Here is a 21493-nt window from a genome sequence, read left to right as displayed (position 1 = left end):
CCCTTCCCCTGGGGATTCGTCACAGCATTGGTCCCCCCGTTCCTGTCCTGGGGCTGGGGTCTCCATCATGCTCTGCTGTCTCCTGGCAGGATGCCGGTGACTGCCCAGGCTCCTTTCCTCCCATGAGGTGTTTGTGGAGCATCTCTGAACTGGAAGAGTCAGTGTTTTCATTGTGCTCTCTGCACAGCGTCTGAGTCATCACGATATTAAACCAGCACTTACTGTTATCTGTTATCTGTCTATCTTGCTGTCTATTTGTTCTGCTATCTGTGTACCCAGAGGGATTGCTGCTCCTGCTACAAAGGGCTCGTGCAGCTCATCCAGGGCAACGTCAATGTCCTGGGCTTGCAAGCTCTTTTCTGTTCTGTTTCCCAGCCTTTCGTCAGCAAAGGCATTGGAGGCCCTGGGGCAGAGCTGGCACTGACCACATCTTTGTCCGCAAATGACTGGCTTGGCGTGCAGCTGCGTGGGCTGAAAAAAGGGCTGCGAGAGCAAGTGCTTTGGCTCAGGAGCCTGCAGTGTGGGGGCTGGATGCAGACTGTAGGCCACCGAAAGAAAGCTGGGCAGGGGAAGGGTCAGCAGAGCCCCTGCTTCCCTCCCTGGGTGCTGCGCCCGACAGTGGCTGTCTTAAGCAAAACTGCTCTTCCTCCACAGCCTGTCTGCCAGCACATCCGGCACCCTTTTAAAGAAACGCTAGAAAAGCGGAGGGAAGGGTGACAGGAATAATTAAAGGTATGAAGCAGTTTCCATACAAGGAACAATTACATAAACTAGCTCTCTTCCGTCTGGGGGAAGAGATGACTGAGGGAGGGATGACGGAGAATAATAAAATCATGTGTGGCTGGGGGAAGGTGAGCAGGGAATGGCTGCTTAAGCTTTCTTCCCTTAAAGGGCTTGCGGGCATCACGTGCTGAAATAGGCAGTGGCACCTCAGGGCATGAGCTTGCTTCTTGGTGCAGTTTGGGATTAACATTTTGGAGCTGCTGGCCTTGGGGGGGTGGATGCTGCGAAGGTGTGAAAAGCTTGTCTGGGATCAAAAAGCGATTAAGCAAATTCCTGAAGAGAAAATCCACTGCAGGCTGGTAAGCACAGTGATGATGCTTCTGGCTCAGGAAATCCCCAGGCTATGGGCAGCCGGAGTGGGGGGGCACGTTGCAGGGATGTTGTGCTCACCTCAATCTTCAGCTCTTCCCAAGGCGTTGGCTGTTGGTCTCCATGACAGGGGGGCAGGGGACCTTGTGGGGCTGCTTTTCTGTTAAAACACATATTACATCATTTCTAGGTGTTTGGAGGTCAGAGCAGTGGATGAGGCCACCAAGCTCTGCCAACTCCTGACCCGCATTGTGGCTGCCAAGTCCCCAGCTGCTGTCTTACTGCTGTGAAGGAGACCTCTCCCCTGGCCCCACCACAGCCCCCTCGAGCTGGAGGTGTTTGTGGGGCACGGCTCGGCCTGCCCAGGGCACAGGGATCCCAGCACGGCTCAGCTGGTGGGCAGGAGGGAGGTTTTCACTGCTGCCATGCCCCTGGTCCTGCTCAGGCTCCCCCGCTCCACATGGCGCGGGGAAGTCTCTGCCTGGGTGAGCTCCAGAGATGCATCTGAGGACACCGGGCTTGGCGGCAGCAGCAGGGTTTGTACTCTGTTCTCCGCAGCGAGAGCAGCGCCCACGTATTCGGTGCTGTCTCTTCTTCCTGCCTGCTCCCATCCTCGGAGATGCCGCCCTCCTTTTCCAGCACCCTGTGCTGCAGGATGAGGAAAGGGCTGCAAGAAAAATCCATACCCGTTTTTTTTTTTTCTTTCCCAATTATCATTATTATTGTTATTATTGGATTACTGCCCCCTTACTCACTTTCTGGTGTCCTTGCTGTGGTCTGAGGGTGTTGCATCTCTAAGGTGGTGTTGGTGGGGTTCTGCCTTCCAGATTGGGCTTGGGGGCAGCTCCTACCTGCAAGCTGACCACGGTCCTGAGGGCATGGGGACCTTGTTCCTCTGGGCTCAGCCACCCCCTGGCCTGTCCCTGGAGGAAGCCACCCAGCAGGGGTGGCTCTGCCAGCCCCTGTAACCCCAGCTGTGTTGTGAGCCCCAACATGAGGCAGGTTTGTGCCTGCCCGGCTCTGAGCACTGGGACAATTCAGGTGGGAAGGGTCCCCAGGAGGTCTCTAGCCCAGAGCCCTGCTCAAAGCCTTGGGATCAGAGAGGATTGCTCAGGGCTTTATCCAGCCTGGTCTTGAAAACCTCTGAGGATGGCGACAGCGCTAGAAGATCCTGTTCCAGCAGCCTCTCCCACGTCCTTGTGGCGCTGCATCTCATCAGAGCCTTCCCGGTCTCCCGAGGGCACGCAGGAGGAAGGGGCTGGAAGCCGCTATTAGCGCTAATGATGATGTTTAATCCGTCCTCGCCCATCGGTGCCGAGGATGCCGGCCGCTGCCTCCCCCTGCCAGCACTGCCGGCGGCGGAGCCGGCCGCTCCGCGCTGTGCACCCGCGGGGGTGGCATAATGAGCCGTGTCCTCGGCTCAACCTGCCGCTTCCTCTCCCGGCAGTGTCTGTGCTGCCAGCTGGGTTATTTAATTTTATTTTTTTCCCCTTTCCTGCCTCTATTCTCGAGCGGTTCCCAGCCGGTGCTGGCACCCAGCCCCTGCTGGACCTCTCTTCCTAGGCTGACTGCGGCAAGCCCCCCGTGGTGAGCCCCTCGGGCTCCTGTGTCGGACACACGGAGGAGATGCGAGTGGCTCTGTGTGGGAGGACCTTGTCCCCTCTGGTGCCCACACCTGTGCCCAGACTCTGGTGGAGCAGCCAAAACCAGAGGGCAGAACATGTGGGAGTGGGACGGGAGGGCAACAGGGGTAATGCTGCGGTGTTTTTGGGGGGACCCCCAGCAGGGAGGCCAGCCTTGCTGAGGAGCCCGAAGGGCATCGGTCAGCCCTGGGGACCCATCTGCACATGGGAAGCATGTGCTGACGTTTGGCTTGGCTCCATTTCAGCTTCCAGCTCTTGATTTGGTGCTTGCTCTGATTTCCTCAGCAGAAGAGTGCTGTGGCACCTGGTGTTTTCTCCTGCGGCCGGTTCCAAGTTAGTTTTTAACCACGGATGCTCCCAGCAGGGATGGGTTATGGCTGGAGGTGGATAGTGTCAGAGCTAGACAAAACCTCTGCGTCTGTTGGGAGTGTGTCCATCTCATGCTCATCCTCTTGCGTATCTGCGGATCTAATCAGTAATTTCCAAATGGAGCTGATTGCGCCAAGATCTATTAGTTCATCAGGGCTCAAAGTGGTGCCCAGTTGACTGCTGTAGGAAGCTTAATGCCTCCGTGGCGTTACCAAAGTGTGACCTCTTAAAAAAAATGACCTGGGGGTTGGCTGCCAACTGCAGTTTTCTGAAAGAACAGGTTGGCTTGCTTTTATTTTATTCTTGTCTTCATTATCTTCATTGCCTCCCAAACCCTGTGACTGCCCCAGCCCGACGGCAGGTGGCTGCTCAGAGATCGTTGTGGGATGCAGGTGATGTGCTGGGGACAGAGACTCAGCAGTCCTTGGAGTTTCCAGGGTGTCTTTGGAGCTTTCTGCTTAAGCTGGTCTCCCTGAGTGACCACCACCGTGGTATCTGGGCATGTTCACCCTGTCCTGCCTGGCAGAGATGCCCCTAGCTCTAGCGGGTGCTTGCTGCAGGTGCTTTAGCTGGATGCGTTGCCCTGCTCCTCAGGGAAAAGGGCTTGGATCTTGCCCAGGCTGCCTCGAAGGCATCCAACAACCTGCTGCCCTGCTCCTCCTGTGGCTGCCCAGCATGGAATCAGGCTCCTGCTCGTCTGATGGCAGGGCTCAGCCCCCCGCTTGCCACAGCCCCCTCTGTAACGCTGCCTCGAGGACACCCCAAAAGCCAAGAGAGCCCCGAGCTCTCCTCTGAGTCGCAGGATTGCTCATCAGGGTTAGGATGCTCTGGGGATGCAAAGGTGTGGAGGCCCTACAGATCCAGGCAGCTGTGGGGCCACATTTGGAGCGGGGGGGGGTTAATTCCCAAAGCCACATCTCGTTGCTCAAGGTGGTGGAGGCAGCTCAAGGCACCCCAATAAAGCTGGCCGTGGCTGTTTCTGGCTGGACATTCGCTGCCTGGCTGTGGGGATCTTGAGTGCAGTGCCCATGCTGGGCTGGGGACAAGGCAAAGCCCGGCAGCCTGCAGTGGGCTAAGGTTAAAGGGAGCCTTGGCAAGCACCGCTCTCCAATTTGTTGAAAGAGAGCAAGCAAAGAAGCCAAAGTTACAGCATGGTGTGGTTGGGGAGTGTGAGAAACTAAGCTGTGTTTTTGCAGTAGGGAACTAATTTTCTGTGTTCCAAGGTAGCTGTGTAGTCATAACAAGGAGAAATGCTAAGTAGATAAGCGGACAGTAGAAGGCCTCACTGTTCCAAAATAAGGTGGAAGCTTGAGAAAAACAGGATGAGCAGTGTCAGAGCAGTAAAACAAAGACCACACGTTCTCAAAATATAAGAAAGGAGAAAAAAAAAAAAAAAAAAAGGAAAAAGGAGGAAATTAAAGGGCTGAAGAAAAAAAAAGTACATATATGGTATAGAGGAGCGTCGAGTAGCTTGTGAGCCTGTAGTACTCAGCCATGAGGAAACAGGGGAGGTGATCAGGCATTGGGTAATAGGGAATAAAAGGTTATGATTTGTTTACAAAAATGCGCTCCTGATTGGCAGGACGCCCGCCATTGCAATCGCGAATAAAGTAGCTTCACAGAAGATCCTGTCTGAAGAAAATTATCTGAGATTTTTCTCACAGGGAGCAAACAAACAGTGGCATCTCTGCCCAGCAAAGGGCTGGGAAAATTAATGCTGGAGCAAAACCAGCCTCAAAGCTAATTCCCCCTGTGCCTCAGCCTTCAATAAGGGCAGCGGCACTGAATGTGCAGCCCAAAGCAGAGGGGAAGAGTGGGAGGGAGGCGGGGAGGAGAAATTGTCGCTGCTGAAGGGGAACAAGAACTCATTCAATGTGCCCAAAGCAGGTTGGCTGCGCTGCCCGTGGCCCCGGGGAGCTGCTGCACGCTGGGACGATTGCAGGTCTGCTCCTCGGCAAAGTGCAGTCCTTCAAACGGCACTCAACCCCCGGCGCTGCTGCATGGCCGGGGAACAGCATGTGCACAGCCCGCGCTGGCGTAGGGGGAAGGCGATATGGATGAATGCAAGTCCTCGGGGCTGGTCTCAAATTCTGGATAAGCTCAAAAAGGAAAAAAAAAAACAAACCAAAAAAAAGGCGTTAAATTGGAAGGAAATGCACCGAGGGAGGGACAGGGTGCAGGCTCCGGGTGCTTTTGCTCCCTCCAGGCACCCCTCGGTGCCTGCATTGCCGCATGCTGTGCTGGCGCTGAACCGCGGTGCCGGGTGCTGCTGGGAGCCTGCTGGTGAGGGGGCGGGTGGTGGAGATGGGATGTTTTCTCGGGCACTTCCCCGGGCTTAAGGAAAAAAAAGATTTTTTTTTTTTTTTAAAAAAAGGAAGTTATTCTAGGAAAAGAAATGAGCTGAACGCGCTCCCTCTCCCCGCGCAGTGCGGTGGCTTGTCCCACTCCCAGCTGGAGTTACGTAAGGACGCAGGGAGAGTGGGGTCATGCAGGGGGGCAGGCAGGGTGCAGGCATCTCTGTGCCCCAAATGTGTGCCCTGGGCGTGCTGAACCCCCAGTGCAGAGCCATGCGCCACGTGTGCACATGTGTGCATGCGTTGCACGTGCCCTCGGTTGCGTGAAAGAGCGTGCCGTGATCCACCACATCCCAAAGCGGTGTGCTTGCGGAGGCGATAACCCCAGGCCAGAACCTTCCAGCTTAGAAATGGAGATTTCAGGTTTTAGGCCATGGTCCCCTGCGAGGGTGTCCTGGAGGGACAGGGTCTGGGCATGCTCTGCTCTGGACCCCTCCAGGAGGAAAAGCACATGCTTGTGCCACGCGTGTGCATGCATATATGCATCACATGCCCCGTGGCATTCACACGTTGCACGTCACGCAGATACATGTGCCATGCCTGTGCTACACGCCATGCATGTGCCCTGCCAACGTGCCACGTGTGCTGCATGTGCCTGGTCACATTTACATGCCATGCCATGCTTGCACACATCACACACGTGTCACAACGTGAGACCCCAGGAGCCCTGGGATACCTGTCTGCAGTGGTGACAGGAGGGACAGCCTCTTTTGGGGGTGGCAATGGTGAGTGTCACCCCATTGCAGGGGGTGACCCTGGGGGAGTCCAACGGCGTGAGGAAGAGGACGGTGTCGCGGTGGCAGGAGATGGGGTTCAGCTTTGCTGGGGACACGCTCGTGTGCCTGTGCTTGGAGGGTCCCCTCTGGCCACAGGGAGGGGGTTTGCTCACCGTGCATGCTAAGGGGACATCTCCCTGCTGCGGGCGTTTGGGACCAAAGCACGACAGGAGCCCTCCATCCCTTGGGAAGCGCAGGTGTGAGCATTCAGCCACGCCACGAAGGGGTGGCAGGTGAAATTTGCCTCATCCCCAAATCCCCCTGCCCTGGGAAAGGTCTGCATGCGAGCACAGGCGCGCGCGTGTGCGAACCCCGCTGCGTTCGGGAGCCGGGTGCCGCAGGCGGCGACTGCGGGGGGGTTTCCTGGGGGGCGAGCGCGTCTGGCGCAGATGCCTGCCTGCGCCCGTGCTGCCTGCACCCGCTCGGCTTCCGGGGAGGCCGCATGAATGAGGCAAGTCGCTATTTCAGCGCTGCCACCGGCGAGGCTTCTCCTTTAGAGGCAGGCGTGCGTGGGCGCCTGCCTGCGTATGCGCGTGGGCTCGTGCCTGCGTGCACGGGTGGGTGGCGAGGGGGCTTCGGGAGAGGTTTTGCCACGTCAGGGAATTCACGCCGGGGGCTGGCGCACCCCCGCCGGCCCCGCTGCCTCTCCTGCCTGGCACGGCGTTGTGTAACTGTGCCGCTCCCCGTGCCGGGTCTCCGGCCACGTGGAGGGGATGCTCTGGCTGCAGACCCTGCCTGCAGCCCAGTGACGTCCTCCTGGTGTCTCCCCTGCCGTGGTGGATGGAGGGGTTTGCTGCCGGAAAAAGCCCTTGGCAGCCCCAAAATAATGCAGAAAAAAAAAAAAAAATCTGTCTGCTTTCCTTGTTCTCTCATGTACAATCCTTAAACAAAGTGTGTGCTCGGGGAGGTGTAGGGGAGGAATTTGGGGTTTTCTCTGTGCACTCAGGGGGGACGGAGGGGACCAGCCCTGGCACCACCGAGAGACCTGACTTCTGAAACCTCTTGGGGGTGCTGGAGGAAGGACAGAGCTGGGTGATGGGGGAGCACTATGTGGGGACCATGCTGTGCTTTGCCTCCTTGCACCCCACCAGGTGGGTTTGCATCTCCAGGCTCAATCCTGCCCAGCCGCTAAACAGGGGGTGTGTGCCCCAGAGCCCCCCCGGAGCTGTGTTTCCGGAGCCCCCCCGCACTGCCCTCCCCACCCGCTATCAGCCCCCACAGTCCCCCAGCAGTGTGTGCCTCCACAGCTCCCTGCCGGGATGCCAGCACCTGCCAGACCCGTGCTGAGACCCCACAACTCATCTCATGCAATGCCAGGCGATGGGGAGCAGCTGTCCCCCGTTGGATGTCCCCGGGGACACGGAGCCTCCAGGAAGCAGAAGCCGACCAAGGCGAGGGGGATCCGCTGGCATTTTGTCTCTCCTCCAGCACCCACGTTGCCATGCCGGTACCGCTGTTGCCAGGCTACGCCGAGGCTGTCGGAAGAGGATGTCAAGATGCTCTGAGGATGAGGCGACCGGAGATGAAGCCGAGGTGATGCCGTGGTCTCAGAGTCCCCCCTTGCTGCCAGCCTGGGGACCTGCCAGGCACGGCACGTCACCCATGCTGGGCCAGAGGGGACCTGGTGGTTGCAGAGGTGTCGCTGCCCCTGGGAGCTGGGATGATGCCCGGCAGTCCCCAGGCTGGCTCCCGGCCAGCTGCTGGCCTTGTGGCACTTCCCCAGCATTGATCAATTCATCCCCATAACGCGGTTAGGGTGCTGAAGAGATGGATGGCCTGACAGCAGCCTGGTACCTCTGCAGCAGTGTTTTATTAACCGGATTTATGAAGTCATCAGATAAAGAAACCAGGATTATTTGACATTGTTGTTGAACACACAGGCATGAAATCACGCTGGCAGGCACTGAGTTATATCCCTTTACTTAATTTCCTCTCCTGGACCACAGTCCTGTTCTTGTAGCCTGTAGATGGTCAACTAATGGAGCCCATACGCAACCTCATCTGCCCTCCCTGACCATCTTGTGCTCATTTCAACTCTGCCACTCATCTGCACCATTAAAGGGAGCCAAAGATCTTGTTACCCCCTTGAGGCACTCCTGGCTGCAAATCACTGGGGTTTTGGGGTTAGAAATGATTCTCCCCTTGCGAGCATCTTCCTGGGCTGAAGGGCATGCGTGTGCCTCGGCTCTGCTCCCCATGTACAGGAGAGATGCCACACAGTGGGGTCATTTTTCCTCCTTCCTCTCCCCGCTGATAAAAATTCACCTCGTGTGCGCCGGGGTCAATTCTTGCAGGGCCAGCTCCCAGCTGTCCCCCAGCAGCCGTCCCCACCGCTGGCCCGCGACAGCGCGGTGTGACCTGCGAGTAGAAATAGCTCCTGCAAACATCCTGCACTCCTCGGCCGGGCAGGGACGGGGCTGTGCACGCCTGCTGCTGCCCTGTGCAGGCAGCTGTGGGGCGTTTCACCACACACAAGTCCCTCTGGCAGGGAATTTGCTGGCTCTGTGGCACGGCAGGTCTCCGCGCCAGCATGCGGGAGGTGGTGGCTGCGGGTCTGGGGAAGGGCAGGACCCCCCTTCTTGGCTGGAGGGATTTTCTCCCCAAATGTGGGAAGCTTGCAGGATGCCATCCCCCAAATCTTGCGTTGCTTCTCCCCGGCCTGGTACTCGGACCAGGGAGGGGGCTGCTGCCAAAGCATCCCACCAGCCTCCTCCCTCCGCCCAGCTCCTTCCAGCCCCCCTGCACTCCACCCCCACACTCCAGCCTAAATAATTCCTCCTCTGCCTGGTGGTTTGCAGTCTGCTCTCGTGTCCCTCCCTTAGTCATCACTCAGCCAAGCGAGACAGATATAGTCGGGTGCGGCTCCTCGCGGATCGCTCGCTCCAGCCCCCGGATCGTTTTGCTGCTGGTCCCTGGCTGTCTGCTGGGTATCGGGGTGCCCCATGCTGAACAGGAGGTGCCCCCCCACTTTTCTGCTCTTGTCGTCGCTCTGCTGGCAGAGAGGGGCTGTGGCAGCCCCATATAGGTGCGTGGGGGGCCGGGGCAGGCTGGGGGCTACTCTGCTGCCCTGCCTCCTGCGTGGGGTGCGTGTCACCCAAACCAGGCTCTATGTGATTCCCAACCTGGCTGATTCCCAGCCCAGGGCTGGCTTGCTGGGGTGACTCTGAGCCAGATCTATGCTTTCCAGGTACCCCGGCTGCCTTCCTCCCTCCCTGGCCACCCGGGTTTCCTTCAGCCCCATAGGGCTCCCAGATAAGTTGTGGGCTGATGTCTTGTCACAAGTGTCCCTGTTGCATTCCTGCTGTGAGCTGCCACAATGTGAGGGCTCAGGGGACAGAGGGGACCACATGTGCTGGCTGTCATGCCCAGGGGCACATCCCAGATGCAGTGTGGATGTTGGGGATCATGTCAGGGGACAGGCATGGCATCATACAGCCGCCTGCCCTTGCTCTCCAGAGGGACCATCAGCGTCTGCTCTGACGCCAGCAGCAGGGCTCGGGTCTGCACAGCTGAAATGGGAAAGCAGGACCTGCCTTTTGCTGTTCCCCAAGCCATTTCTCTTCCCTCCGTTTCGGCCGCCGTCCCCCGTGCCACCCCCTGGTCCCCCTGCAGGGCCGGGGCGATGCGGGTGGGAAGGCGCAGCGGGCACGGAGAGAGGCACCCAGCACTTCTGCTGTTCCCGTGCTGCTCCCTACGCTGACGCAGGAGAGGACCTGGACACCCTGCCGGGGCTCTGCGTGGGCTGCCGGCATGAGTCACAGCCTCCAGCAGAGCGCAGGATGCTGGCCGAGCCCGCTGCCGCACCGTGATCCCCTTGTCCTTGCACCGTGCGGCCCCTCCTGCGTCCTCGCATATGGCACGGCCGTGGGAGTGAGCGTGCTGGGGACAGAAGGAGGCGGCTGGCAGCCTCCTGCCGTGTCAGAGCCACCTGAGGAGGGCTGACAGGAAAAAAAGCGGCTTTGCTCCCTGTGCAGGGTGGCAGGATTGGCCTTGCATGGGTACAGGATGGGACCTGGGCACGGTGTGTATGGGGAGAGAGAGCACGGGCAGCACGGGGGGACCTGCAGGAGGATGCGATGGGGCAGAGTAGATGGGGTCTGGCTGTTTGGGGCAGGAGGAGAAGGGGGTTGCAAACACCCCTACAAAATGAGGATGGAGAGAAGCCCCCGCATCCCTCATCTCTGCATGCTCCGACGGCTGTAGCACCAGTGGGGGGGCTCTGGGCTGGGCTGTCCCTGCTGTCCCCAAGCCCCAGCCCTGGACAGGGGACAGCAGGGACCTCTCGTCCCCTGCCACCACGCCAGGCCGTGTCCCCATCCCTGGTGGGACCGCCGGGGATGCGCGCAGGTCCCCGAGTGCCACCGTGCGCCCGCAGCGCGGAGCAGGGGCGACACCGTGCGGCCACCTCTCTGCCTGGGGCTGGCGGGGCTTCCTATGGCCCCTCGCAACCCATCCCAGCTCCTTCTGCCCCCCAAGGCCTCATGGAGGCCCCCCTAGAGGGCTCTGGTCCTGAATTGTCCACTCTCGGGGTGCTGCTGGGGGGACAGTGGAGCTGAGACACTTGTCCCTGCTCGGCTCGGTCACTCCTGCTCTGGCCTTGGAGGGATTGATGGTGGGGCTGCCAGGGTAGCAGCGCCTCCAGGAGCTGTCACCACTGCTGTCACTGGCAGACGCTGCCCAGAGACAGCCCGTTTTTCCTCCTGGTCGCCACTGACCATCCCTTGGCAGAGACGGGGTGAGACTTGGACATCTCACTGTCGTGCCTCAGCGATGACCTGGTGCCACCACTCATGGTGACGCTGTCTCATCCTGCTAGGTCACCTCTGTCTGCCCATGCCTGCACAGCTTGCCACACGTCCCCAGTGGGTGGCTGGCTCCGGTGTGGGGCGCACTGCGGTCATCTCGCCATTGCTCCAGACCTGATGGCACCTGGGCATGTCCAGGGAAGCCTCGGGGCCATGCTGAGCCCGCAGATGCCCAAGCTTGGATAAGGATGCTCTCCTGCACCCCGGGGTGCAAAACCAAGCACCCGTCTTCCCCACAAGCAGAGATTTCTGGGGCGGCTTTGCCTCCTTGTGCAATAGCTGTGCATCCAGCAGAGGGTGCAACCTCCTGCACCTTTGCAGCGGCGTCCCCTGGGACAGCGGGGACACCCCGGGCTGGGCAATGAAACCTGGGTGCACAGCGCTGCAGGATGTGCGACCTTCTCCTGGGGCTCTGGGGCTGAGAGAACCCCCCGTGAGGTGTCTGACGAGAAGCACAGCACCCATGGCACAGCACCCTGTGGTAGTGAGGGACCTGGGGTGATGGACCCATGGACTATTTCAACACCTCCAGTAAAATGAGTTTATCACCCTGGGATTTCCTTCTTGCCAGGGTCTGGGCAAGAGGGAGGAGTGGGAGCAGGGTCCTTGGGGCTGGGCCGTTCCTGCTCCAGCCTTAAATCCCTCCAGAGCATCCCCATCCTTTGATCTGAGGCTATGGGACCTGTCATGCTTCACACCAGCGTCTGGGAGAGGTTTGCAGCAGCATTTTGGAGGCAGGCTGCCCAGTGTTGAAGCTTTTTTGGGGAGAGGGACACATTCCCAACCACAACCAGGCTGAGCTCACCAGTCTTGGCTGAGCAGAAGGTGGCAGATGCCACGGCAGCACCCTGTGCGCTGTCCACACTGTGCCGGCTGGCTGGGGACGTGCTCAGCCCCTGGCTGGGGACCTGCAGCTGCGGCACCGCGTGCACACTGGGTGGTGACAGCAGAGCCCTGCAGGACGTGGGCCAGCCCGGCCACCTGCGTCCCTCATTAGCAAGCTCCCTGGGGACAGCAGCAGGCCACGTGGCCTGGCAGGGATGCCAGGCTGCTGCAGAGGGGTGGCAGGGGGACGATGGGGCTGGGAATGCCTCTGTGCCTTGTCCCCAGGCACGGGGAAGGGCTGGGAGCAGAGTGGGGCTGGCTCTGTCGTGGCACTGCACAGCTGCAGTGGCAGGGTGGTCTGGGGACAGACCTACCTGTCCTGGGGTGTCCCAGGGACTGGAGAGCAAGGGGGGGTGGGGTGGGGGGAACAAAAAGGAAAAGAGCCCCCATGCACATTTCACATGTTGTTTCAGAGACCAGACCTGGCCCATGACCTGCTCCCCTGCTTGGATCCTGCAGAGTATGGATTTGGGGTGCTGGCAGAGGGTGCTGCACCCCGAGGACCCCCAAGACCTGTTCTCTGCCCCAGCTCTCTGCAGCTCCAGCAGCAGTTACCAGCATCTCCCCAGGAGAGTGCAGCATCGCCCGCCTGCCGCATCCTGGCTTCAGGCGCCCAAACCACCCACCAGCTCCTTCCTCCTTCCACCATCCTCTTCCTTCAGGCAATGGATTTTCTCTGTGGGGTCGACTGGAGAGCACCACCATGGTCTGGACCCAGCGGCAGCTCCTCCGACAGGAATTGCAGCCATGGGGACAGGCTGCAGGAAAGCCACCTGGGCAGGCGAGCCTCCTTTGCTGGCAGCCTGGTTCCTGCAGACCAAGTGCCACCAGCAGCTTTCCCTGGATGCTCCAGGGATGTGGCTAGCACTGGAAGAGCCTCCAGCCTTTGGCACCATTCTTAAAACACCTCCAGGGTGCACTTTGTGTCTCTCTGGGGTTATTTCAGGTTTCCCAGAGCCGCTGCAAACAGCCTGCTCTCAGCACCAAGCCTTCACTGCTGCTCAGGGCTCTCCCTCTGCCTGCTCACGGCCTCCATCGGGCAGCAGTGGGGTCCCCAAAAAACTCCCGGGTAGAAGGCAGGTGGGCACCACTTGCCATCTGTGTCTGCGGCGCGTGCCTCATACCATCAGCAGCCAGAGGGTGGTTGGACACAGCTGTTTAATGGACACTTCCCAGTACAGCGTGGAGGCTGCGACGCCCCGTCCCTGGTGGCTTGCTCATTCCAGCCACGGCTCCAGCCCGCCCGCGCCCCACCTCGGACCCAGCCCCCGAAATGCCCCCATGGTGCTGCCGCATCTCCCGGCCTCGCTATACGGCCGGAAGCTCCGAGATGGTCTCACAGCTTGCAAGGGAGGGAGTCCCTGCAGCGGGGAGCGGTGCCCTGGCTTGGGCAGGGGGAGGTGGAGATGAGGCCATGGCGCTGCCGTGGGTGTGGGTCGGAGGTCCTGGCCTCCATGCAGGGGGTGTGGAGGGGCGAGGCTTGCAGGGGACCCAGCTCCTCTGCGCCTCCCCCCTGCCTCGTGGCCTCCTGCCTCGCCCCTGCCCTGCGAGCCTGCGGAGGGAGGACGGAGGAACCCATCCATCCCCTTGGGCGCTCCCAAGGCTGCAGGAGATGGGCAGCAGCTCCCGGCGGCTGGCGGCTCCCTGGGGGCCGCAGGGACGTGAGGCGGTGGGGCAGGGCGGGGACGGCCTCCCCCCAGCACGGAGCCTCTGCACCCAGCGCCTCCAGGGACCTCCAGCCTCCTCCGGGGCCTCCAGGGCACCAAGGTCCTGCCCTGCCTCCCCCCAGCCAATCAGAGCTCTCCAGGGCTGCACCTGCTCGAGCCTCCCTCACCCAATCGCAGCCCACCACCCATCCCTCCCAGCCAATCCGACGCGGAGGCAGGGGGAGAAGCAGAGCGTCTTCTCCCCCGCCAGCCAATCAGCAGCTGGCTCCCCCCCAGGCAAGCAGCGGGGAGCCGCGCGGGATTGGCGGGCGGGGCGAAGTGAGCAGGGCTTCCCTCAGCCAATGGGATGTTGCGGGGCGGGTTGCCGTGGCAACGGGGCTCTTCCCCCGCCCCGTGGGGGAAGGCGTCGCCGGCCAAGATGGCGCCGGGGCGGGCGGGACGGGACGGGCGGGACGGGCGCTAGGCGGGCGGCTGCAGGTGGACGGCGGCGCTGTTGGGACGGGCGGCCAGGATGTAGGCGACGTTGTCCCGCAGGAAGCCGGGCCAGTCGACGCGCCTGCGGGGCAGATGCCGTCACCCCAAAACAGCCCCCCCCCCCGCGTGGGGAGGCATTGGGGGTGCCCACCCCATCACCCCGCCCGCCGCCGCCCCCCCGGCGCTGCCCCCTCACCGGGCGTCCTCCTGCTCCGCGGCCAGCAGCGTCTTCTCCTGGCTCTTGGCGCTGGCGCTGCTGGCGGGGCTGCTCTCCGACATGGGCCCGACGTGGCTGATGCTGCAGGGAGGGAGGCAGGGCGCCGTTCATCCCCGCGGCCCCTTCCCACACCGCGGTTTGCCCCTCCGTGGGTGCCCCCGTACCTGACGTTGCAGGACGGCGTCTCCTTCTGGTGCTTGCGGAACCAGGCGTGCCGCGCCTTGTGGCACTCGCTCTCCACGATGAAGCCGTCGTTGTCCTGGTCCAGCGCCAGGAAGGCCGCGCGTGCCCGCTCGCGCTCCTTCGCCGTCAGCAGCCGCAGCAGGGAGTTCTGGGGGGGGCGAAGAACAGAACAGGGAACACCCATGCCCAGGTCTTGGGACCCCCTTCACCGACCGGGGAAGATCTGAGCAAAGCCGCGGGGTCACAAGAGAGTTACAGTGGATACCCCAGCCCCGTCACTGCGGCCATACCTGCGGCCGGAGTTTCTGCAGCAGCTGGATGGACTCGTGGGAGAGGAAGTCCGGCCACTCGACGTGCCCCTTCTTGTCGGGGTCCAGGGCGGAGAACTGCAGGGTGGCCCGCTCCTCCTGCGCCTCCCCCATGGGCTGCTCAAACTGCTGCTTGTGCACCAGGTGCTTGTAGTGCAGGAAGTCGTCCAGCGTCAGGCAGGTGTCTGCGGGGGCAGGTTTGGGGCATCCCTTCCACCAGCCTTCCCCCTGGGAGTCCCATGCGTCCCTCCCACCTTCCCCTGCTTCCTCGACCGCTACGGGGGACCCAAGGCTGTTGCCCTTAGCAGAGCTTTTACCTTCTGCTGGCGAGGGCAGCGGTGACACCCTCAGCCCAAGGGCTGCATGAGGGGTGAGGGAGGGCTCATGGGGAGGGTGCGCACCTGGAATGATCTTGCACTGCCGCAAAGTCTCCATCAGGCTGTACATCTCCTCCTCCGTCAACAGGAGATTGAGGTTGTCCTAGAGGGGGAAGACGGGGGGTGGGCGTTAGCATATGGCCGCTGTGGGGAGGTGGGGAGGGGCCAGTGTCATAGAATCACAGAACAGTTTGGGTTGGAAGGGACCTTAAAGACCATCTAGCTCCAACCCTCCTGTCATAGGCAGTGACACCTCCCACCAGCCCAGGCTGCCCACAGCCCCACCCAGCCTGGCCTTGAGCGCTGCCAGGGATGGGGCAGCCACAGCTTCTCTGGGCAGCCTGTGCCAGGGCCTCATCACCCTCAAAATAAAGAGTTTCTTCCAAATTTCTAATCTAAATCTCCCCTCTTTTACTTTAAAGCCATTGCCCCTTGTCCTACCACTCCACCCCATGACAAGGGAGTCCGTCCCCATCTTTCCTGTAGACATTCCAATCCCCTGGTGGCTCCCTGTCAGGATGGATGGCAGGAGCTGAGGAGCATCAGGAGCCCCAGCACGCTGGAGCAGGCCACGACATGGGACCCCGCTGGTGTCTGCTACGGGCACTCACGCAGTAGTAGCAGCTCCAGCCGGTCTCGGTGTGCGCGGTCTCTGTCACCTCCACGGCGCTGTCGTTCTGCAGGTAGCCCATGCGGCGCAGGCAGCCGTCGTGGTACACCCGGCTGCAGACGCGGCAGGGGAAGAGGCTCTCGGCTGTCCACACCTCGCAGATCTCGCACATCTCATCGTTGAGGATCTGCGGAGCGATGGGCAGCTGCGGCTCAGCACCCTGCTCGGAGAGGCAGCGTGGGTGCTCCCCAACAGGGGGCCACCACATCGCAGGTGGGGACGGGTGTAGGGGTGCCAAGGGGATGGGAGGGAAGGTTTTTGGGGTGGTGGCACAGTCAGCAGGTGGGTGGTGGGGTCATGGCTGGCTTGCTGGACAGGTAGGGTTAGAGGAGTGGGCATGGATCCATAGGAAGGTGAATGGATATGGCTGCAGGGCCATATGTACGGATGGGCTGTGTCCATGCACAGTCCGTCCGCTGCTAGCTGGACTACAGGGCTGGCGGTGTGGGTGGACGGAAGTTCTGACGTGTGTTTTGGCTGGTTGTAGGCATGGGCAGAGAAGCTGCAAGGTTGTAGGTTGGCTGGGATGCGGGCTTGTAGTTGTGGGTGGTTGGTTGGGTAGGGTTGAAGCTGTGGGTGGGCTGTAGGATCACAGGTGTGCTTGGATGAGCTATGGGGCTGTAGATCAGCTGGGCTGTGAGGGCTGTAGGAGTGGATGGCCAGGCTGGTCCATAGGGCTTGCATGGACAAACACGCAGAGCCGGGCTCCTGCCTCCGGCCCCTGGTGGCCAACACCTTGCTCCGAGGAGGCTGTCACTGCCTGGTGAGCATTGTGGATGCTTGCAGACCCCCTTCACGTCCCCAGCCCCAGCCTCATCCCTCCCACCCCAGCCCCACGCTCAGCTGCTCGCCTGCTCCCGCTGCTCCAGGCTGATGTCTGGAGGCTCGTCGTCGTGCAGCTCCCGCTGCGGCCGGATGAAGGCGGGCGGCGTGAACCTGTTGGCTCGGTCGAACTCCTCCGGCTCCACACCCCGGCCATCCCGCAGCCGCTCCCACGCGGCCTTGCTGGCGCTGCCCTCCTCCGGCTGCGAGGGCCCCGCGGGTGCTTCCTCCTCTCCCTCTTGCACCGTCTGCTCCAGCGTCCCTCGGCGCGTGCCCCCAGCCTCCCCCCTCCGCCGCGCCGCTGGCTGCTCCCGCAGCCCGTCTTTGAAGGCTGACACGGCCAAGCTGACCTTCTGCACCTTCTCCACCGTCTGCCGCCTCGACATCAGCACCCCCATGGCTCTGCAAGGGGAGGGAAGGCGCTGAGGTCTTTAGGTGCAATGCTGCACGCAGCTGCTGCACCATCGAGCCAAGTTGCTGGCCCCAAAACTGTGTTCCGATGGCTGTGTGACAGCCACGCGGGGAGCAGTGCTGCAGTGGTGGCCGTGGGGAGATGGACCTAAACCCATGTGGGGGCCTGGCCACAGAGGGTCTGAGTGTTGGGGGCATGCTGCCTCACCCATCCCAGCTCTTCAGGCTCCAGCTTAACCAGAAATGCTTCCAGGCCCTTCCCACACCAGACCAGTGGATCCCAGAAGGCTGGGACCAGCTGTGACCCTGCCCCTTGCTTGCATCCACACGAGAGAACCTCTTAGGCCAGCCAACGGTGAGATGTGTCCTCCCAGCAGATCTGCTCAGGGCTGGGTGCTGGTTCTGCAGAGCTGGTGGTGGTTCTCCCACCTTCCCTGAATTTCTCTTCACCCGGCACTTGGTGACAGCGATGAGGGGGGCACATCAGTGCAGCCATCTCCCAGCCCCTCCAGCCTCTGCGGCGTGCCAGGAGGCAGGGAAGTCCCCGGGGGAGCGGGATTAATTAGCACCACACGTGCACACAGGGATTTCGTAGCTGCAGGAGGCCCCAGTGCTGCAGCAGGGAGCCTTGGTGCAGTAATTACAGCTGCCCTACATCGGAGCAGGGTGTGCGGGCCGACAGCAGCTCTGGGTCATGTCTGTGCCAGAGCAGCCACACAGCATACGCACAGCCCCACTCTCACACCCAGCCAGCCCCTGCTACGCCAGCCCTGTTCAAGTGCACGCACATGGGTGTGCAAACCCAAACACCACTGCGTACACTCGCACGCATGCGGCTTCCCGGCCCCGCCACCCGCGGGACCATCTGCGCACACATGCCCACGCGCGGCGCCGGGTGTGCAACACGTGGGCCCCGTCCCGCCTGCAGGGACACACGCGTGTGCCCCACCGGGAGCCACGCTGCGGGCTTGGCACGCCCCTTGGCAGTGTGCGGGCGTGGGCAGGGGTATTTGCACCCCGGGTCCTTGCACACAACTTGGGGCTGGCACCCGGCGCAGCAAAGGTGGGAGCGGGGGTGAGCTGGAGGCACGTGTCCAAGCCATCGCAGCAGCATCGCTGCGGCTGTGCCGGTGGGGGGGAAGACACCTGGGTGTCCCTGCCTCCTCGCAGCACGGTCACCCCCCACCTGGGAGGCTCAGGAGCCCAATGGGCATGGGTAGGTTCAGCATTTTTCTGGGCAGCGTTATTTCACTCTGCCTGTAGGCTGCTGAGCTGGGGGGCACAGCAGGTAGAACCCCCCCAGCATCACGACCTGCCTTCGTAGGTCCCTGTGTCACCGAGGGTCCCCAGATCCTGGCCTCACCCTGCCCAAGGAAGCGGGGAGGAGAGGCTGCAGAGGGGTTGGGCACGTGGAGAAGAGCCAAAAGAGAGGAGAGCCTCAGCTCGCTGTGCAACAGTCTCCCCAGCAGCTGCACTGGTGTTCCTGATCCCCAGCACGGCAGTAGACCTGGAGGGTCCCAGCCCACCTCCCTGCCTCCAGCCCTTAGTGACAGCCCTCTACCAAGGCCACCTTACGTGTCCCCTGTCACCAGCTGCTGTGTGGCCACCACTAAGTCTAGAGGCTGTCACACTCCTGTCATGGCTTGTGTCTGTTCTCAGCCCTGCTGGCCTCCCTGCATGGCTGGGCCCTTTGCAACCCACCTTTGCCCCTCTGCAGGGTTTTTGCCCCTCTCCCTCATCCTGGCGCAGGATGCCTGCACATCTAGGGGCTGAACGGCTTCACCCCTTCCTCCACCACCCATCCAGACCCAGGCCCAAAGCTCCCCAGATACCTCAGTGCTGCATTGCTCTCCCCAGAAACCCCCCAGGATGTGCCGGGGGGGGGGGGGGGGGAACACGCACATCACCCCCACACAGAGCCTCGCCCCAGCCTGGGGCTCCTGGTCTGGCCGTGAGGCTCTGGGTGTCCCCTCCTCTCCTGGTGGCCTCTGGATGCAGGGGGACCAGGGGCACCCCTGCCCATAGCAGCCCAGCTCCCTGCTGCCCCCACCATGGCCGCATCCTGCTCGCCACCTCCTGTGTCCCCACGTGTCCCCGAGGGACTCCGGCTCCATTCGCTATTAGCGGCTGCCCTCCAGGGCACCCAGAGGTCCGGGATCTGGTGTCACCACCCTGCTCACCTTGGCACAAACACAGGGCCTACTTTTAGGTTTCTCCCATCAACGAGATAAAGCTGGGACGGAGCTGGCTGCAAACACTCGGCCCCACCAAGCCCTGCCAGGGGCTATCACAGCGGTCGTGGGCATCTTCCCCTCTTCCCTTCCCTTGCCCTGCTCATCTACGTCCTGCCTCATTCCCCTGGGCTGCCCCACTTCCCTGCGCTCTTCTGAAGAGAAATGCTTCTTGCTGCTTCATCTCTGGAGCAAAACACAGCCAGGAAGCACTTCATCCTCCTGGCACCGAAGGCTCATCCTTCCCAGCCCCACGGGGCTCTCTGCGTGGGGAAACTGAGGCACGGTTGGGATGGGGCTGCTGGCCAGCACGGAGGCACCGCTGGGGGTGCCAGCATTGGCTGTACGCAGGGGCGAGGGTGGCCGTGGGTGGGTGCGGCACGGCGCGGTGTGGGTGTTGTGGTGGCTGGGAGCACGGGATGGATGCTTCGGGGAACGGCTGCGGGTGGATGTGTTACGGCACGGCTGGGAGCGTGGGGCGGGTGTTACGGCCTGGCGGGGGGGTTGGAGGTGGCTGTGGGTGCTGGGGGGCTGCTGCAGGGGCGGTGGGTGCAGGCTTTGGGTGTGGGGTGGGATGCTGCAGCAGCTCCCTGGGCAAAACGACGGCCAGCGTGCGCTTGGTCTGGTGCAGCCACGAGCAGGGTCCTTGGTACACCTTGTACCCATCCTCAAGGGGATGCAGCAGGGGTGTGAAGGAGAAGGACCCCCCCCCCCTGCCCCCCCAGCTCCTGGCTGTTGAGGAAAGATGCACCTGCCCCCCCTGCCCCGTGCTGGCTCCCATGGGCCAGGCCAGCTCCCTGCCCTCACGAGGCTCTTTGTGGTTTTACCCCCAGCACCGTGCCCACGAGAGTCCTGGGGCCGCTGCCCTGTGCGGGGCAGAATTAGGGATGGAGTGCCAATGGGGTGCTGACACCCTGGGGACCCCAGGACCCACGGCAGCTTGGTCTGAAGGGCGCTGAGCAGAGCTGGGAGGAGTCAACGCAGCTCTGGCACAGCCCTGCCCGCCGCTGCCTGCCAGGGCACCCTGCATCCCACCCCCCTGAGCTGACTGGGGCAGCCGGGGGGGTCCCCAGAGGGTTCCAGCAGCACCCCCTTGTCCCCTCTCCTTGTCGGATGACACGTGCTGGGACCAGGACACTGCCGGGGCTGCTGCTGGGAGGTGACCCCGTTGCAGCAGGACAGAGGGGTCGGTGGCATCCGATGCTGGTGGTACCCTCCCCACCCTCTGCAGGGGCGCAGGAGCATGGTGGGGAGGTCTGGGGGAGGTGAGCAAAGCCCCAGCTGTGCTGTGCCCCCCTCCTGGGGACACCCAGCCAGCGGCTGCTCTCCCTGCGGGATCCGGCTGCCCGTCCTGCCGCACCATGGCTGATTTTATAGGTGTGTCGCACGTTTCCATCTCCCAGAGGGGGCTGAAAATGCCGTGACAGCAGAGTCCCTTCCCCTGCAGCAGACACAGCTCCCGCCCAGCTCCCCACTTCTCCTCCTCGTCTCCCTCCCCAGCACCCACATCAGGACCCCGACACCTGCGCAGGACCCTCCACCATCCACACCCCCACTCCATCCCAGGCACCCCATCCCAGGATCATCACCCTCCCTGGCACCAGGACCCCAGGGTGACCCACCCAAGGGGTCCAGCCCACGCCACGCACCGGGTGAAGCAGCAGCGGCAGCAAAAAAATAAAAAAAAAATTAAAAAAAAAATCCACTTACCAGGATCAGGGTCCTGCTTGGGAGCACGAGCCCTAGAAAGCTTCCCACGCGATGCCCATGGCAGCTGCTCCCGGCCACCACCTCCTCTGGTCCCGCGGGTGCTCACCGCATCCCGCGCCCCACGCGCAAATCCCCGCCGGGGGAGACAGCGGCGAGGCTGGGACGCGGGGAGCCAGAGCCGCACGCTCGCTGCTGGAGGATGCAGGAGACGGCGAGATGCTGGGAGCGGATGCCTGTGTCTAGCGCGCACACACACACACACACACGCACGCTCACTCACACACACACACACACACGGAGGAAGCAGGGAGCTTGTGACTGGGGCTGAGCAGATGCAGCCTGGTTTGCTGTCCCTGTACCAATTGCTGCCTGAGCCGTGTTAAACAGCTCTCCGAGAGATGAAGCAATTTTTTTTTTAACCGGGCTGACGTTGGCTGGGAGATACCAATAAAAGCTTTCCCTGCATCTGCTCTGGCCCCGAGGCCGAGCTGCTTTTCTT

The 21493-nt window shown here is 61.9% G+C and overlaps 1 protein-coding gene across 2 annotated transcripts; it reads right to left on the bottom strand.

Moving 5' to 3' along the window:
* Positions 1-13065: 13065 nt before the first annotated feature.
* Positions 13066-21442, bottom strand: PHF24 (PHD finger protein 24). Of its 2 annotated transcripts, none has more exons than XM_080574658.1 (8): positions 20995-21442; positions 16672-17044; positions 15762-15947; positions 15175-15253; positions 14756-14958; positions 14447-14613; positions 14262-14363; positions 13066-14147 (listed from the first exon to the last, which is right to left on the bottom strand). In XM_080574658.1, the coding sequence occupies exons 2-8, from the start codon at positions 17038-17040 to the stop codon at positions 14051-14053; spliced, it is 1203 nt and encodes a 400-aa protein (XP_080430784.1). In that variant the 5' UTR covers positions 17041-17044; positions 20995-21442; the 3' UTR covers positions 13066-14050. The 2 variants fall into 2 exon arrangements, with proteins under 2 accessions (XP_080430784.1, XP_080430785.1); XM_080574659.1 differs by having other exon boundaries at positions 13066-14081.
* Positions 21443-21493: the final 51 nt, after the last annotated feature.

Source organism: Anser brachyrhynchus (assembly GCF_964034855.1).
Source record: "Anser brachyrhynchus genome assembly, chromosome: Z".
Taxonomy (NCBI): domain Eukaryota; kingdom Metazoa; phylum Chordata; class Aves; order Anseriformes; family Anatidae; genus Anser; species Anser brachyrhynchus.
The sequence above is the reverse complement of the archived record's forward strand: the minus strand, read 5'-3'. Positions and strand labels throughout refer to the sequence as shown.